The sequence below is a fragment of the Melospiza georgiana genome, chromosome 2 (genome assembly GCF_028018845.1).
Source record: "Melospiza georgiana isolate bMelGeo1 chromosome 2, bMelGeo1.pri, whole genome shotgun sequence".
NCBI classification, from domain to species: Eukaryota; Metazoa; Chordata; class Aves; order Passeriformes; family Passerellidae; genus Melospiza; species Melospiza georgiana.
In genome coordinates, this window is record NC_080431.1 from 75045855 (window position 1) to 75063835 (window position 17981).

Here is a 17981-nt window from a genome sequence, read left to right on the forward strand (position 1 = left end):
GGTTCACTTCTGTCACTGCCCTCAAAGCTCTTTTGACACTGGAATGTCTCCCTCAGGGAGAAAAGACTTGTTTCTGCCTCTACAAGTATAGCAGATAAGATGCTGTGCCTGTGGGCAGATTACTTTTCCCCATTGTTAGAAGGTTGGGTTTGGTTTTGTTATTTTACACTTCATAACTATTATGACTCCGGGACCTGTGGTTTGTCAATAAATAAGTGAACAAACAAAAACCTGCAAATGCAGTTATTTAATTTATAGCTGCAGAAGGAGCTTGCCGGAGACTACAGAAGTAGGAAGCAGAGAAGAGCCTTTCTTATCCGGGAACACTATTTGCAGACTGAAGGACTTTTGTGGAGCAAGAGAACACAAAAAAAAAAAAAAAAAAAAAAAAAAAAAAAAAAAAAAAAAGAAACCACAAAAAACCCCAACCCCAACAAACCCTTTGGGCACAAGAAAAGAAGGTCAGAGAGGTGGGTGACACCCGCGGCGAAAGCGGGTTTGTGTCTCCACCGCACGCGTGCTCGGGCTGCAGGCAGCGCCGGCCAGGCGCCGCCACGCTGTGACCACGCGGGCTCGCTCCCGGCTGAGCCCCCAGGACGAGCGGGGTCCCTGCCGCCCGCCGAGCGCTCGGGGCGGCGGGCAAGGCGCGTTTCCAGAGGCGGGAAAGGCGATTTTCCAGCGGCGGGAAAGGCGCTGCTCCGCCGGCTTGCCACCTCCGGCCCGGCCAGCGCGCGCCCGCTTTACGGCACAGCCGTTCCGACCTCCCCGTCCGCGCTTTGCGGCTGCGTGGCGGTGGGTGGGGGGCGGGGAAGATGTCTGAGCGGGGAGAAGCCCCGGCGGCGGCGGCACCGGCGGGAGAGATGCCGGCGAAGAAGCAGAAGCTGAGCAGCGACGAGAACAGTAACCCCGGGGACCTGTCCGGCGACGAGAACGTGAGGCCGGGCGAGGGGGAGGCGGCACGGGTGGGGGGCTGGTGCGGCGGGAGCGCGCGCGCGCGCGGCGGGCGCGGGGCCTCGCGCCGGGGGCGGGCGGGAGCGCGGAGGGAGGAGGGGCCGCCCCCCCCCCCCCCCCCCCCCCCGGCCCCGCCGTGAGGGGACATCGGCCACCGGCACCCCTCGGGTGTGTCCCGGACGGGAGCGGGGGCAGAGGGAGAAGGGGTCTCAGCTCGGTGGCCGCCCCTCGGGGCCGCCGGAGGGAGGCCCCGGTGGGAGAGACCGGGGAGGGTCTGGGGGAGAGACTCCCGCTTTGCCTCCACGTGGGTGAAGGTGGATTTGAGGCCCAGACTGCGAGCGGGCTCTGTCTCGAACTCTGCTTCAAACCATCAGACTTTTTTTTTTTTTTTTTAATTTCCCTGCAAATCAGCAGCATTTTCCATCTTTATTGCAGTTTTGCATTGTATGTCTTCACTGTCACGCTGTAGTCTAACAAGTTTATGTGTGCAGCCTTTTGGTGAATGAGGAGTAGGAGATGATGCTCGTAAACTACTCCCGGCAGAAGGCAGCAGGGATGGGGTCCGTAGTCTCTAAGTCAGGTGAAATTCTAGTGCTCAGAGCAAAGGTAATGTGATTGATGTAGAATAACTTTATATCTGAAAGGTAAACTTAAACTAAGGTATCGAGCAGTCACTTTATGTAGTTGCTGGTGTGGAGAGAGTTGTGCCGTTACAGCGTGTGTATTTTGTAGTGTGTGGAAGTTTTTTTTCCTGCACTTTTTCAGCAAGTGAGGGATATGGACCACATTCTCCACAACCTTTGGAAGTGGTGCTTGTGAGGTGACAGGCAGGTTTGAGATGTTCCACAGTGCTACTCTTTGTTTTTTTTTTAATAGCTTAGCAGCATTCGTGGATCCAAGTATAATTTGGTGACAGACGTTCAGGCTTAATTTGTTGTCAGTCGTAGGCTATCACTGAGCATGGAATAGGTTGCCCCATCCCTGGAGATGTTTAAGGCCAGTCTGGATGTGGCTCTACACAGCTTGCTCTAGTGAAAGGTGTCCTTGCCCATGGTAGTGGGTTGGGCTAGACAATCTTTAAGGTCCCTTCCAAGACAACCACTCTGATTATACAATTCTCTGTTTCTCTGTGTGTTGCCTCAATGGTGAATGGATTCCTTTTTCAAGAGTTTGTTACTGGACTCCACTACTCCTGCAAGATGGGGGATTCTGTTTAAAAGTTGACATAATGATGTTGATTTGGAGAAAGGGTGTGTTTTGCTCTGCAGGTGTCCTGTGTGCAAGTTTGTTGGTTATGTAGTAGTTGCAGATACCTGGTGTAGTTCACCACACCAGCTGCCTGGTGTTCTCACATGGGCAATATCTGTCTAGTCCAGAGAAAACTTCAGTCTTGTTGAGTATTAAAAGTTCTGGCAAATGTGCTTGGGAGATGAGAATTTGGCAAACTCTGAAATTTTTTTAGAGTAAAGGAGAAGAAACAGGAAAACTTAAAACTGTAAAATTGGTTATGAATATTAGTGGAGGGGTTGGCTCTTTTAGGGGTCCAATGTGAAGGGAATGACTCCAGATTTGGGCAGTACACTTACGGGCTTGTGTGGCATCTTTCCTCCTTTTTGTCCTCTGAACGTCCTGTCTTTCAGAGTTGTTGGGCAAACAAAGACTAGTACACCTCTTCAGGCTTCTGATAATAGAGACATGAAACTGGGACAAAGAATGAATGTTTGGTGGGAAGCAGTGTATTAATGTTTATAGTTGACCTCATTCCATATTCCTAGTGCAGTTCCTAATGCAGCTTCGTGAATCCCCTACAGTGACAGGCTGTTGTCTGCCTCTGTCTCCCTTAGTTCAGCTCTAGAAACTACCTGCCCTGGGATGAGTTGTTTTCCCTCCACTAGTCTGATGGAAAGTGAATGGACTATCAGAAAAAATGGGAAAAGTTGAGTTTTAACAAGCTGAACATACTCACACAGAAGCACAGAGTGGGCAGGTACAATGCAGGTGAAGGTGAAGTGCTCTGTGATAGGTGGTGCAGGGAAGTGTCCTTTTAACCAGGGCCCTGCAGTCAGACCACACAGGAATTTGTAGTTTCTGCTGATTGTCCAAAGCTGATATAAAATCTCAGCGGCTGGACAGAGTGTTTTGTGTATCCCTTTTTTTTTCAATTTTCCCCATTGTTATCTTATGCTAATGGTTAGAGGGCCAGTTGGATTAGTTAGCTGATCAGAATTCAGCTTTTAGTGGAAACAAGTAAATGTCTGTGGAAAAGAGTAGGAGGGAGAGGAGGGACTTTGTCTTCTGCTGTCGATGCTGAACCGTGCTGTGAGTACAGAAGCCTCAGAATGGCTCGGTTCTTGGTAAGGACAAGCCTCGTGTTTTTACACAAGCAACTCTTCTTCAGTACTTCAGAAATACTCATTTCATCTGGATCAAAGATGTTTTCTAGGGGAAGCATCTGCTTTATCTCTAGACATTTTCTTGAGAGCAGCTACCAGGATTCTGAAGAAACATCACTAGATCACAGTTCATATCTCTCCCTCTTGGATTAGTCCTCATGTGATTCATGTTCTGTTTCTAGAGAAGAATGCTACTATGCTGGCATTAGATTAAAATACATGAATCTTAGTAACACCAAGTCCTGGGAGATCTGTTCTTATGAATGACAAGAAGAAGTGAAAAGGCCAAGTGCTGTAAGATCAGTTGAATGTATCCAGCAGTTATGGTCTCTGTGTGACATTCTGTATGATTCTGAATGTTTTCAGGATGATGCTGTCAGCATTGAGAGCGGTACTAACACCGAGCGCCCTGATACGCCAACAAACACTCCCAATGCACCAGGAAGAAAAAGCTGGGGGAAAGGAAAATGGAAGTCGAAGAAGTGCAAATATTCCTTCAAATGCGTAAATAGCCTCAAGGTAGGTATGCATGAGCTTCAGGGGATGCTGGGCATCACTTACTGGCAGCAATGTTAATGTTGGCTGTGAGACAGCCTCAAGCTAGATACTTGTAAATATCTTTTAAGCAATTATGTTTCCTGCTGATTTGAAGCAGTTACCTTTCTTGCTTGGAATAGCCAAAGTTTTGAAGGAAAAGGATACTGAGAAATAGGAAATAGTAGATAGTGCTGCAGTTAACCTTGTTTTTGTAGAGTTTGCAAAGCTTTGTGCGATGCTATGATTATGTATTTCATTGAAGCTGTAGATGCTAAAGAAATATAAGAAGTTGGATAAACAAATTGAACTAAAACAAAACCTGTGACAACTCCATGCAAAGCACAGAACCTGCTCAGATTTCTGTATGTGTTGAAAAAAAACCAGAACAAATCCACCCAACAGTCTTAGAGTAGCTTTTTCCTCACACTTAACCAGATCAGGTATTTTCTATCCCCTGGCAATATCATAACTACTGTCTAGTGCAATTTGGTTCATTTATTGTGAGCGTTGGTATCGTGTGTTAGCACCTGATTCAGGCAGTATGTGTCTTCCCATGTAACACCTGGTGGTTTTAAGAGACGTGGATTCATGGTCTTTACTCCTTGTTCTGCTCTTTTAGCATAGTGCTGTTTTCCTCTGCACTGGTGACAGACTGCGGTGAACTGAAGGAGTTTTCTCATTCATGACTATTTTACTCTGTCAGGATGTTCTTCTTTTTCTCATTCCTCTGCTTCGTGTGGGATATTTATGTGGCAAGATGGGAGTTATGGCAAGCTCTGTGAGGATCTGTGTAGCTCAGCAGTGGATATTTTCTGCAGAATTGCTCTAAGAGTATTTTTTCATTCCCCCTATGCTTAACTGTGGAGCTGTGCTGATGTGGCTCCGTTTCTGAGCTTTGTCTTCAGGCTACTGTAGTGAGACACTGGGGTACCTGAGTGGGAGGGGATGAAAGGTTTGGAGCATGGAAACCTTCTCAACGAGCTTTGCCACTGGAGAAATTGCCACATGAGGTTACACTGACAAAGGTGTCTGGGAAACAAATTGATCTTATTGTGTCCTTGAAGTATAAAGATTGCCTCCATGCCTTTGAGGGTGTAGGAGGAAGGGAAGTTGTTTCCTTTCACCAGGGTAGGCAGCAGTTCCTGTGAGTCGCCCCCGCGGATGGTGCTATTTGCAGCTTCAAGTCATACTTCAAACGCAGACACCGGCCTTTGGACACCCAAACTTTTAACAAGTTCTGAGCTTTGTTACTCATGCTTGTTTTCTGTCTGCAGACAAAAAGGGTTACTGCTTTCCAAGTGTCTTCTGGGAAAAGAAAACATTCCCTCACCCCACTGTCAATCCAGACCCTACTGCAGGGTGATCCAAAAGACCAAGCTATGAAACTAAGCAATCCCTGACTTCCTTGGGTTTGGATCAGGGCTGGGAACAGATTCCTGTGCAAGTGGAATCAAGCTGTGAGGGAGCTAATGTAGCATTTCAATTAAGTGGGGTATTATTATTACCTTTTTTCCCCTGTTTCTCTTTGGTCTGAAATTAATGGTAATAATAAGAGATGTGCATGTTAGTCAAAGACCTAGGTAGCAGCCAAATTTGGTTTTTTACTTCATGACTGAGGAAACCTCTCTTCCTTTTCCTGCTCTTCCATATTAGCTTTGCAGAGATTCTGGTGAAAACTCTAATGATTGAATGTTGTATGTGGGTTATATGACATGTGGGTACCATGTCATATATATCCTCTAGTTTATATGATTTTGAACTATGCTGCAAGATGCAGGTATTGAAGTTAATGAAGGGTCAACATGATTTAAAGATTCTTTAGGGGTGTATAAATTACATGTTTTTCCACTTTTGTACTTTTGGTTTTCCCATCTTATTTTGTTTTTTAGTTTTTTCCTTTGGGAAGCAAATATGGCCATTACTGTCTGCTTTGAGTGTTAAATGGTTATGACTCAGCCTGAAAAACTCAGTGCTTGCTAAATATGTGTTTTAAACACTACTTTGGGAGTTATTTTGGGTGAAATTTAAGCATCAGGAAAACAAAAATAATGGAGAGAAAATGGAAAATCTTGGAAAATGTCAGGAAACAAAAAAATGCCTTTTTACTTTATGAAGTACTAAGTTACTTGTCAAATGTACTGAGAAATCTTTGCTTTCTATGGACTGAATGGGAATAGGGTTTATAAATGAGCATATACAGCTAACAGCTAGCACAGTTGCACATCCTCATATATCCATCTATATCTTGCTGATAGATCTTTTGGCAGAAAACTGTATATTTTGCTTTGTTGTGCTCCCTTTAAAGCAATGCAATTATTTTCCCTACCCTTTACTTCTGCTTAGGGTGTGTGCTTAAGTTCTAAGCAGCCTGGTGTTGTCTCAGCTTCTCCTTCCTGTCCCCTGAGCTGGGAACCAGTATGCAATGCCATGCAGAATTCTAGCTTGTTGGTGTGTAATGGAAACTAAATGTCACTACACCCACTGCCCACAGTGGCTTGCTTCCACTTCTGGGAACTGGAAATGCACGTGTGGGTTGTTGGTTCCCCACTGGCAGTGTGGGTGACACAGATTAAAAGGCATTCATGCAGGTGATTATTTTTGCCATCGTAATGACTTCACTGCTTTCTGTCTAAAACCAGGTCTGGTCTTACTCTTTGATTGAACCCAAGTTGGTGTTGAGTGAGTAAGGCTGGAATTCATTATTGATTGTTTATTTATTTGCTTTTGTAGCAATAGGTCTGTTTTCTTCTCTGCCTTCTTCCTCTAGTGCATGAAGAACCTGGGTACTTTGGGTTTTGTGCCCTTTATTCATAGCAGGGACAAGATGGCATTTCACAATTTCACTTTTGGACGGGTATCTGGGTCACTTCTGTCGGTACAAACCAGTGTCGGATTTGTGTCGCATACTTGGCATCTGAGCATAACCATCGTATACGGCACCTAGAATACAATGTTTTGGAAAATCTCCTTCATTGTTTAGCACTTGGGACAAAAATTAGAGCAGACAAGTATTTTCAAAATAGCTATGTGCTGTCTCTGACCACTGGGGATGTTAGGAGTTTAAACAGGAGCAGAGCTTCTGCAGATACCCTGGTATCTTCCTGCAGGAGCCTCTGCCTGGCTGCTTCATCCATCAAACACCAGCAAAACTGCAATATGTACAGTCAGGCTCCTGGAGATTGTAGCACTTGGTGTGAGAAATGTAGTGTGGGTGAAGTAAGTAGACTAAAGACCCTTGTCTTTCTCTGTAATTTTTTCCAGGGAAATAGGTTTTCTTTGAAAAAGCTTGCAAAATACTTTAGGTATGTACTCTAGTATAAAAATGTGGAAACAGTGTAGCACTCTGTTATATATCTCTACTTATCACCTTAGTCTGGGTCCTACCTAGAAAATCAGAAACTTATTGCACCGTATGCTGGAAAAATATCCTGTCTTGAGGGTGAAAAACATATGGCTTTTCACTTTCCATCTTTTGTTAAATTTATCAGAAACAGGGCGTATAACAGAGAGCAAGGTTGTTCCAGAAAAACAAATGCAAAACCTGCTAATATATCTCTGTAATAAAGCAGTGGGAGCCCATGCATTTTACCTGTATTATCTTCATGTGATATGTCAGAAGCACTCACTGTTCAGTAGCAGGAACTCCTTCAGGCAGAAATTTGAAACCAAGTTGTTATTATTAGTGGAAAAACTTTATTAAGCATTTTCAGTTTGATCTCTCAGCCATTCTCTTCAAACAAGACTTAAATACACTCAAAATTTTAGGCTACCAAGTAAAATTAATAAATTTCTTGCTAAAAAGTAAAAATAATAAATGTATTGCACACCAAAAAATCGTGGCCATGTGTATGCAATATTATGGCTTATGGTTTTCCTCATTCTTCATTTCTAGTTCAACTGTAATGCTTTGCAGTACTGAATTCCTGCTTTTTCCTTCTGTCCTGGGGTTACTAAGAGCCCTGCTGCTTTTCCCTTTCTTAATATCCTATATTCCTCATCTCATGAAGCCATTAGTTTGTGCTTTTGTGTTATGATCAGTAATACTTTGAGTTAAGCTTTGAACAATTCTTTTTAATGGGTATTGAGCTTTGAAAGTTATCTGTCTTAGGAATTGCAGGAGGGCCTTAATCTCTGAAAGATTTTCTGCTCTCTCTTTCTAGCTCTTCTAGTTATTTCTGTTAATAACAGATACTGCCTTTGTCAGTAAATAATGCTATTTAAAAATTTTCCAGACTTCCTTTACTTTTCTTTTACTAAGGAGTGTTAGACTCCCTACTCACACCCCCTCCTCGAATTTATTCTTTGGTTTTGGATAGGCCAGAGCTGCCAGGGCTGGTACTTCTGGTGTTGTCTCTGAAGTGCTGCCATTTGAAGGCTGCTGAACAGCCATCATGAGACACTTCCTTCCTGCCTGCACTGTCCCAGACAGTCCCCTGTGGGGAGGCACTTTAATGAACATTATTCTTGCTGAAAACATCCTGTCAGGACAGGCCAAAATACTGTTATCAATTATTAACAAGCACCACCATATTCATCACAATTCATAAACATACCTCCTTTTTTTTTTCTCTCAAACTGATGTAAGTTGTATAAAAATAATACTTGGCATTTCTCTGGTAACTATTTGTAAAACATCTGAAAACATTTTGTAGACATGAACTTTGTAGCAGTATTGTGACACACTGGAGAGAGTTCCTTGTGTCTGTGACAAAGTTACAAGACCTAACTGTAATGTAATAGTGAAATGTGGCTGTTTTCCATCCTTATACCAATATAATTCTTCTCTCTCTTGGTAATTCTTCTCTGTGAAGTTGCAAATCCTTGTGTATAAGTAATTATGATAGAAAATGACCTTAGATGCAGAGTTTGCCATACTGAAAATTGTAAACCAAAATACTAGAGCTGCAAGTACAGCTTGTGAGTTCTGCCAGCTTCTAGGCATGACTGAGACAACAGTTCTTCCCATTTACTTTTTAAAAGGTTGGTAGAGAAAGAAAAGGGAGGTGTGTGTTTGTCAGAGTATTCCTTTAACCTCCCTTTAAGACAGCCAAGGTAAAATGTGGCGTTACAAAACTATGATTGTTAACTGTTCACTGTCTAAAATTATACTGGCTGTGAACCCATTAGTTTGAGGAGGGAAAATTGTCAGTGAAACTGTTGAATTTCACAGCAATGATGTGCTTGTGGGTTTTGTTGCGTTTTTAATCTCTAAACTTACTTTACACGTATAGGAGGACCATGGCCAGCCTCTGTTTGGAGTCCAGTTTAACTGGCACAGTAAAGAAGGTGATCCTCTTGTTTTTGCCACTGTAGGCAGCAACAGAGTGAGTAATCTGTTTTTCATCATACGCCCTTCTGTGTGGTTCTGCATGCATTCCTGTTTCCAAGCAATCCCTTTACCTGTGTTTGGTATGGACATGCAATACTTGATATAAACAGATGTATTTCTAAGATCTGTAGCATCTGTTGTCTGGGAGAGCTGCATCCTTTGGATTATTCCATGAAGTCATGTTAGCTATTTGGTAATTAAGCTATGGAATAAAGAGAAAAGTCTTACAGTAGTATGCATATGGGATAAGGAAGAGAGGTGCTTAAATGTATCTTCTTAATAAAATTACTCTTCATAAGTAATGTACTCATATATACAGGATGAGAACTGTCTGTAACAGTGGCTGGCTGATGCCAGCCAGCTCAGTAGCTAAATTCATGGCCTGTGTGGAGGGAATTTATAGACTTCCTCTGAACAATGTTTGATGTCATTTCAGTCTTGAAAATAACCCCTGAGAAGTGCATTTTATGCAAGTGTTGTGAATAAATAAGAAGTGTTTCATTTCTAGGTTTGTTCTGCCTGGCAAGTCACCAGAAACACTAAGTTTAAGCAAGGTATCAAGGACTCATTACAAGACCAAGTCACATTAGAGATAACTGTAATAACTAATTCCAGCAAGAGTTTATCTTATTATTAAGGCAATTCAAATAATAGACTTCAGTATCTGGGAAGGACAGCTGACAAGTCCTGGAATGGTGCTTTAATGAAACTGCCATGGGCATTCTTTTATCAAACCATTTCCACCTGGTAAACAAATGGATGATGGATGAAATCTAAACTATAGAGGCACTCTCCCTCTCCCCATCAGGCAGTCAATGGATGGGTGCATGTGATTTCCTTTTGAAATATTACAACTAAGCAGCAGTCTCTCCACTTACTTATTTTGGGTTTTTTTTTCTCCAGGTTACTTTATATGAATGTCATTCCCAAGGGGAAATCCGTCTGTTGCAGTCTTACGTGGATGCTGATGTATCCTTTTAAGTTAAATACCCATGTGTTTGCTGTGTTTCTTTATGAAAAACCAAGAGGCTTTGGTGGAAAAAACATGAAAATGTTTTGTCTGTGATTTAATACTTTGCTCATGTGGTGCATTCTTTATGTTAGGTCCAAGTCTTGCCTCTTTCCCACATCCTAGAATCCCTCCTATTGAAAAAATGTTAAAAACGCAGACTCAGGGACTAGACTGTATTAAAATATTTGAAAACTGATTCTCCATCAGTTTAATCTTCCCAACACTAATATTTGTATAATATTTCCCTGCTTTACAGTGTTTCCCTGTGAATTGGAACTGACTTTAAAGCATAACAATTGTGTTTCATGCTCTGAAGTGTTAATAATTTGTGTTGATCGTTTGCAGTACAAAAGTCATTAACTTGTGAACTTGGTCATGATTCATTATTCCCAATCAAAGGTGATGCTATGAAAGACAAGGTGTTCCTTTTATGTTATGGAACAGGAGTGAGGAAATCAACATCTGTAGAAAAGGTGATGTTGCTGGTATTTGCAGGTGAATAACTGAATGTGATTTTTTCTTATTGGATCCCGCGGAGACTCCTGGGCACTTAAATAAAATAGCTACAGGTTTGTTTAAAATAAAATGTTGTAAAAAAAAATCTCCTGTTTGTTCTGTGATCCTTAACTTGTGGCATTGTAGGCAGATGAAAATTTCTATACCTGTGCATGGACATATGATAGCAATACAAGCCATCCTCTTCTGGCTGTGGCAGGATCCAGGGGTATTATTAGGATAATTAATCCCATTACAATGCAGTGCATAAAGGTGAGTGTTCACAACTTTAGGATACAGCTTGTGTTTTAGTAAGGTATGACACTTTTTTCTTCCAAGTACATGTAAACATGTGGAGAAATGGTAACTTGGTCTCTGAATTCTATCCCAGCACTATGTGGGCCATGGAAATGCAATCAATGAACTGAAATTCCATCCAAGAGATCCAAATCTTCTTTTATCTGTAAGCAAAGGTGAGGAAAAACCTCTGTTGTTTTTTGTATAAATGGGGATACTTTGGGTTGGAGTTTGGTCTTGAATGTGGCCAAAAACTTCCATGAATTTTTTTTTTTTTTTAATGAATAGCACTGAACAAGCTCACTTTGAAAGTTGAGAGCAAATCATGCTTTTACATGGCTATATATTTTATACCTACTAAATCCATGGCCTGCAACCATAACTCCAGCTATGGTGCAAAGGGATTGTGAATAGTGCTGCTTTTTAGGGAAGAAGAATCCTGAGCCTTGGGTTTGCTCTTCACTTTCTGACAGTTAATTGAAGTTTTTTCAATTGTTGAATCACGTTGCCATCTAGTGGGGACCTCTTAATGTTGCAAACAGCATTCACCATCCTGTTCACGGGGAAAAAACTTGCATTGTCTGTTGCTTGGGAACTTTAATTGGACTCTGTGTAAAAAGCATTTTAGTAAAGGAAGTTTTTGGTGTAGTGTCTTATGGGCTTGTCCAGAAAATTCTAACAGTCACAACTTCCTGATCTTGACTGTTCTGTTAAGTAAGGGAATGATCTGCCACAAGGAGATAGCCTTCAGGAATTTTTGAGTTGGAAACATTCACTTAAGGGGACTTTTGACTTTAGTATATTTGAACTTACTGATGAAGCTATATGAGAATGGGAGTTGGGAAGCTCTCTGATGCTTGTAATGGTCAGTGTGGTGCTGTGGGTCTGTAAACATCCAGTTGCTGTGTATTTTTTAGGTTCTCTTTGTAATAATGTTTTGACATCAGCCATAGTACTAAAAGTTTTAATGTGCAATCTCTGGACCAGGTGCTATTGCTGAGAAGGCACATGGCAGGAGAATATTTGGGCTGTTAGAACTGCTTGGCTGAGAGATTATTAAAAAGGGAGGAAAACATTTGGGACTGCGTGGCCACCTGTTTCCCTGCTGGGATTTTGGGTGTTGCTGTAATTCAATGCAATGTACTTGTGGAATCCAACAGGGAAGTACTCTAGAGGTTCCCATTTCCAAATGGGAGATACGCTAGAGGTTCTTCATTACAAATTGTTAAAACTTTCTTCAAGTGAGTGGATTAGTCTAATTGACTTTAGACTACATATTATTTATGTAAACAGTTTTTCTCTCCCTTACTGACTGTGGTTCACCAAGAATAATGTCCTAAAAGTTAAAGGATGGAAAATCACAACTTTTCTGAAAGTTGATTAGAATGGCAGAAAGGAATTCTAGCATTTTTTGATACATAAAATTGTTCTTATGACTGACTAAAAGCATATTTGTCAGATCAGACTTTCCTTTGCTTTTTGGATGATCTAAAGATCCAAGTGTGTTTTTGCTAGAAACTTCCCCTAGGGAAGGGGGTGGGCACACTTTTTCAATTACGGAATTACTTATAACAGTAAGTTAGTTATAATAGCAATTTCAGTTAATGCAATTCTTTTGTTTCTAACCAAAAAAAAAAGAAGAATTAAGTGCATTTTTGACCTAAAAACCTGTTACTTAAAGTGATTAAGCTGAAATATATTATTCAAATGTGCATATAAAAAGCAGCATGTAATTCTATTTGTTCTTTATAGATCATGCATTGAGACTGTGGAACATCCAGACAGACACGCTGGTTGCAATATTTGGAGGAGTAGAAGGGCACAGGGATGAGGTGTTAAGTGCAGTAAGTGGAAGACTGTGGGTCAGTGATTTAGATTTACAAAGGGTAGTAAGCACTTCCTATCCTTTTGTGCACTGTTTAGATATTATAGCTACTTTAAAATAACCACCTGGAAGTGCATAAATACTGTTTTAAGGGGATAGACAGCTTTAAATGTCAGGTGGTGTGGTTGATGTGGCCACCTCTTATAGACAGGATCTGTGTGTTTCAGTAGCTGGTTTACTCACAGTGCAGCCTAGAAGTGAGCAAAATAGGGCTCAGTGGGGCTAGAAAGAGTAAAAACATTTCATGATGGTCCCACTTTTGAAGGTCTTGAGTTCTCATCAAGTCAAAGCAGCATAAGCAAATAAACCTGGAGAGACATGGTGGTGAAGGAAAGAAGTTGTTCAAGTTAAATTGTTTTTCAGTGGCTGTGAACAGACACTGGTACCCAGCAAACATCAACTAGAATAGTTAACTTTTAATATGCTGTTCTTAAGAGCTCTTTCCATTCCTGTTATCTGACCTGTTGTGAAAGGTGAGGGGTGCATCTGGAGGAAACCTGACACTTATTAATCACCCATGTTGTAGCCCTGGAATTCTGCCAAAGTTGCTCCTAGGGAACTTAGTGAAGGAGGAGAACTAGCTGTAGATTCACTCTCAGTGCTGTTGAATATGTCTCTCTTGAGAGAGACTAAATATAATAATTAAGATGCTGTGCTGCTTTGCAGTGAGCTGGATTACATTCTTAGTGTTTTTCTATTTGAAATATTCGGTTTTATTGCATGCTCTATGCATAAAATGCTGTTTAGATGGAAATGATGGAATAAAATCTGAGTTGATATAATGCAGCGTAGAGTGGGAATGTTCAAAATTATTTTATATACATAGGATTACGATCTTCTTGGTGAAAAAATCATGTCCTGTGGGATGGATCACTCTCTAAAACTCTGGAGAATTAATTCAAAGAGAATGATTAATGCTATCAAAGAGTCTTATGAGTACAACCCAAACAAAACCAACAGGTATGTAGTCTTCATCTCCTTGTCTGTCTTTACAACACATGAATACTCCTATCAACAGTCCAGGTTAATTCCTTTCCATGTTGGAAGTTTTTGGGTAGTGATGTGGATGCTGAATCTCACTAGATTGTGTGTCTTATTGTTGTTTGCTTCACTGGAATTTTATTGAATTCTGATTCAAAGTCCCAAATTTTTTTATTTTTAAATATCTCAATTATTTCTTATTTCCTAGACTAGAAAATATCTAAAATTATTATCTTAAGGCTTGTATTTCATGCATTTCAAGATGTCAGTATCTTTTCTTCATATCATCTCATCTCAAAATTTCTAGAAGGGAATCAAATCTGTGTAATTAAATGTGTCAAATAATCTTATATTGAGTAGCTAATTATTGTGTATTATTTTACTTTGGGGTGGGGAAAAAACCATTTACATAGTAATAACTTTAATTTTCATCATTCTCTGGTTTGACCTCAGCTATGAGTAAATTATCAAGTAAACATAACAATTAGATACATGATAGATAAATCCTTCTTTATGAAGTTCTTCAACTTTTTGATCTTAACTTCCAGTTAAACCATTGAGAGAATTGAAGAGTCTAAAACACAGTGAACATGTTCAGCAATGAGACTAGCTGTGAAAATACTCTGGCTTTTTTTGGTAATGTTACCAAATATTAAATGATGCTTTTTAGCGTGCTTTCTTAAAATGATGATTTTTTTTTTTAAGTGTGCATTTCTATTTAACAATTTGGATGTTGCAGCAGCAGCATCAGGAAGACTGAGCTTTAATTAGTTCTTGAAGTATTTGGTGACAGGCATTGTATTCAGCATCTGAAGGAGTAGTTTTACTCAGCACTATCTCTGCACAGTCTTTTACATGAGAAACTTAGTTATTTCATTAGGAATGAGGATGAAAACAAGGACTGTTCTATTACTATTAAAAAGAAAAACAAGCTGCATACAAAATCTACTTTGTTAAAAAACTGTTAAAAAGCTGGGCTTGTTCTTTTAACATTGAAATATGTTAAAACTGGTTATTAAAAATTACACTTGTGCTTCTGCATTTATTTTTCTGAACCTCACTTGGCAATTTTCTCCATAGGCCTTTTGTTTCCCAGAAAATTCACTTTCCTGACTTTTCTACAAGAGACATACATAGAAACTATGTTGACTGTGTACGGTGGCTGGGAGACCTAATTCTTTCCAAGGTAATGCTGCATTTTTCAGCTGTGTTACATTTATTTGTTGGTCCTGAGGATCCTAAACCTTAGAAATTTTATTAGCTTGTGGATCTTAGGTTAAATTACTATCTTGTGTCAAATGATTTTGTGGAGTGTGCTGGGAATTTTGTCACCTGTTAGGATCTGTGGGTAAGCAGCTTATACTTAAAAAGCAAAATTGTTACTACAGCTGTACTTTGTTACAAGTAAAGGGTTTCTGGCTAACCAGGATCTGCACAGAACATATGGAAAGGGAATCTCGAGATACTATTTCATGATCCTGCTAAAGAGTGAGATGAGGAGTAGCCATAATGGAGTAACTTTGATTTATGTGTTGTGTCCATTTGTAACATTGGCTTGCAGCTATTAAAGCAGGCAGTCCTCCTGCCTTGATGCCAGCAATTGGTGAGTGCACCAACCTGTTGGTCAAAGGGATTGGGTAAACAATCCTCCAACCAATGGATGTTTAGGCTGCTTGTGAAATTGTGTTTGAGCCATCTGGGCTCTCCATCTGAAGCGGGGAGGGAGGGCCCCTGCAGTCCCATTCCCTGGCAAAGCTGGGAGGGCATCGGGTTGCCAGCAATGGACAGTGACTGTTATTGGTGATGTGGCTGTGATCTAAGGGCAGAGGTGAGATTTTCAGTTCTGCTTTTCATAGTGTCATTGGGGAAGATGTGAGATGAAATGTTTGCTTTTAGTTGGACTGATTCTGCAGTATAAATTACAGGTGATTTTTCTTTTCATTGTTTCACCCCAGTCTTGTGAAAATGCCATTGTTTGCTGGAAGCCTGGCAAGATGGAAGATGATATAGATAAAATCAAGCCCAGTGAGTCAAATGTGACCATTCTTGGGAGATTTGACTATAGCCAGTGTGACATATGGTACATGAGATTTTCAATGGATTTCTGGCAAAAGGTATGTGTCTGACTTTGCTGTATTTGAAGGTGTGTAGCTTTTCATTGGTTACATGTTTATGGGTATAGGAAAGGTCTTGGTTCATGTGATATTTGAGAAACATCATGGTTTGCTGTAAGGGACATTATATGAACCTGCAGATTAAATTACTATCTTGTGTTAAATGATTTTGGGGAGTGTGCTGAGAATTTTGTCACCTGCCAGGGTGTGTGGGTAAGCAGCTTATATTTAAAAAGCAAAATTCCTACTACAGCTGCTACAAGTAAAGAGCTCCAGATTTTTCATTCTGTGTTCTACCTGTGGGAAAAAACTCCATAAAAGAAATACTAATTATCCACCAGAAATGAGTTTCCTGATGTCTTCATCCCCTGTCTGCAGAGATTGTTCTACAGCCTTTTTGACTCCTCCAACAAACTTATTAAGTCATTCATGTTTAAATGTTCACACACAATTTATCAGCCCTAGAGCCTTTATAAATGTCTGAATTTATTCTTTGAGGGAATATTTTAAAACCTCTTTATCCTCTGCTTTCTTTTTAAGATGCTTGCTCTGGGCAATCAGGTTGGCAAACTTTATGTTTGGGATTTAGAAATAGAGGATCCACACAAAGCCAAGTGAGTACTTTATTTTGTTTTTGTTAAGACAGAGAGTTGGGCTCCTTTTCTTTTTTCTTTCCTGATTAGAGAGAAGTTCTTTACTGTACTACTTACTTTCCATGATAATTAGTAAGGAAATAAACATTGTGAGCCCCTGAAGGTTAATGTTTATTTTATCTCACTGATTTATAAATTATATTTTATTAATGTCAAGAGGTCCCAGTTGGATTGTGCTGCCTATCGTGCATAGATACAGTAAAAGGCAATTTATTTCTCACAGAGTTTTCGCTAATTGGGTGGAAATTTTGCAAAGCCATTAGGAGAAGATGTGCTAGGTGGGTGTAGCACATGACAAAGGCGAGATAGGTGACAGGACTGGAGTAAAAAAGGAGGGTGTGAAGGTGAGCTATCAGCACAGTGTGGAGAAAACACTGTGGCTTTCCACTTTCTCAGCTGTGCTGCCAGGCAATTTCACAGCATGTCTCTTAGATACATATAGGTATGTATGTATGTCTGTGAACATACAAATGCAAAAAAAGCCTGAACACAAAAAAAGGCCCCAAACAAAGCCACTCCCAAGAAACGTTGTATATAAAATGGATATACACTGTATATATAAATACTTTATGCATTTTATTTTTATATACCCTATATGATGTATTATACATATCTTTATGTATATATATAATTCATGTAAATATGTATAAATGAATACATTAATGTATAAAATTCCTGGAAGTGCAGCAGTCTTTAATCACATGATTCTGATTTTTCATTCCTAACCCTGTGAAATAACACTGATTATGAAGTCCTAAATAATGTGATTCAATAAGTTTTCAATCTTTGCTTCACTAAAAATTGGGTGGATGAGAAACAACTGTGGGTGAACAGGAAACTGCTGTCCCAAGTCCTCATCTGGAATACAAAATACACCGTGAAGGCCATAATCCTGTTGCCTTCAATTCCTCCTAGGTCACATAAATAAGGGATTACTGAAACAGTGCTCCATAATGTAGTAGGAAGATTTAACTCTGCAGCTGAATATTTTCTTTGCTTTCTAGGTGTACAACTCTTACTCACCCTAAATGTGTTGCTGCCATCCGACAGACCAGTTTTAGCAGGGACAGCAGTATCCTTATAGCTGTGTGTGATGATGCCAGTATCTGGCGCTGGGACAGATTACGATAAAGTACTTTTTCTTAATTCATAGAAGAAAATATATTTTCAAATTATAATATAGTCTGTTAACATGCTAGTACAGTAGATGCATTTAGTGTAGACTCTCTTGAAGGTTCAGCAGGCTGGAGCTGGACTTAGTGATGTTTACATTCTCTGTATTGTTCTGCTTGAAATTGCTGCTTTTAATAAAAAGAAGTATTTTTGTAAAGTTT

General features: G+C 40.3%; 1 protein-coding gene across 1 annotated transcript; it reads left to right on the forward strand.

Moving 5' to 3' along the window:
* The first annotated feature begins 812 nt into the window (after positions 1-812).
* Positions 813-17981, forward strand: EED (embryonic ectoderm development). The gene is made up of 12 exons (XM_058018725.1): positions 813-932; positions 3711-3863; positions 9113-9205; positions 10114-10179; positions 10865-10990; positions 11109-11190; positions 12767-12858; positions 13726-13859; positions 14961-15066; positions 15836-15994; positions 16535-16608; positions 17652-17981. Exons 1-12 carry the CDS (start codon positions 813-815, stop codon positions 17776-17778), a joined length of 1332 nt encoding a protein of 443 aa, XP_057874708.1. The 3' UTR covers positions 17779-17981.

What these genes read in the sequence shown, in the direction of transcription:
- EED (XM_058018725.1), top strand. Translation starts at nt 813, where the DNA reads ATGTCTGAGCGGGGAGAAGCCCCGGCGGCGGCGGCACCGGCGGGAGAG. An exon ending in TCTTTTATCTGTAAGCAAAG is followed by an intron (nt 11,191 to 12,766) that starts GTGAGGAAAAAC and finishes TGTTCTTTATAG; the next exon opens with ATCATGCATTGAGACTGTGG. An exon ending in GGGATGAGGTGTTAAGTGCA is followed by an intron (nt 12,859 to 13,725) that starts GTAAGTGGAAGA and finishes TTATATACATAG; the next exon opens with GATTACGATCTTCTTGGTGA.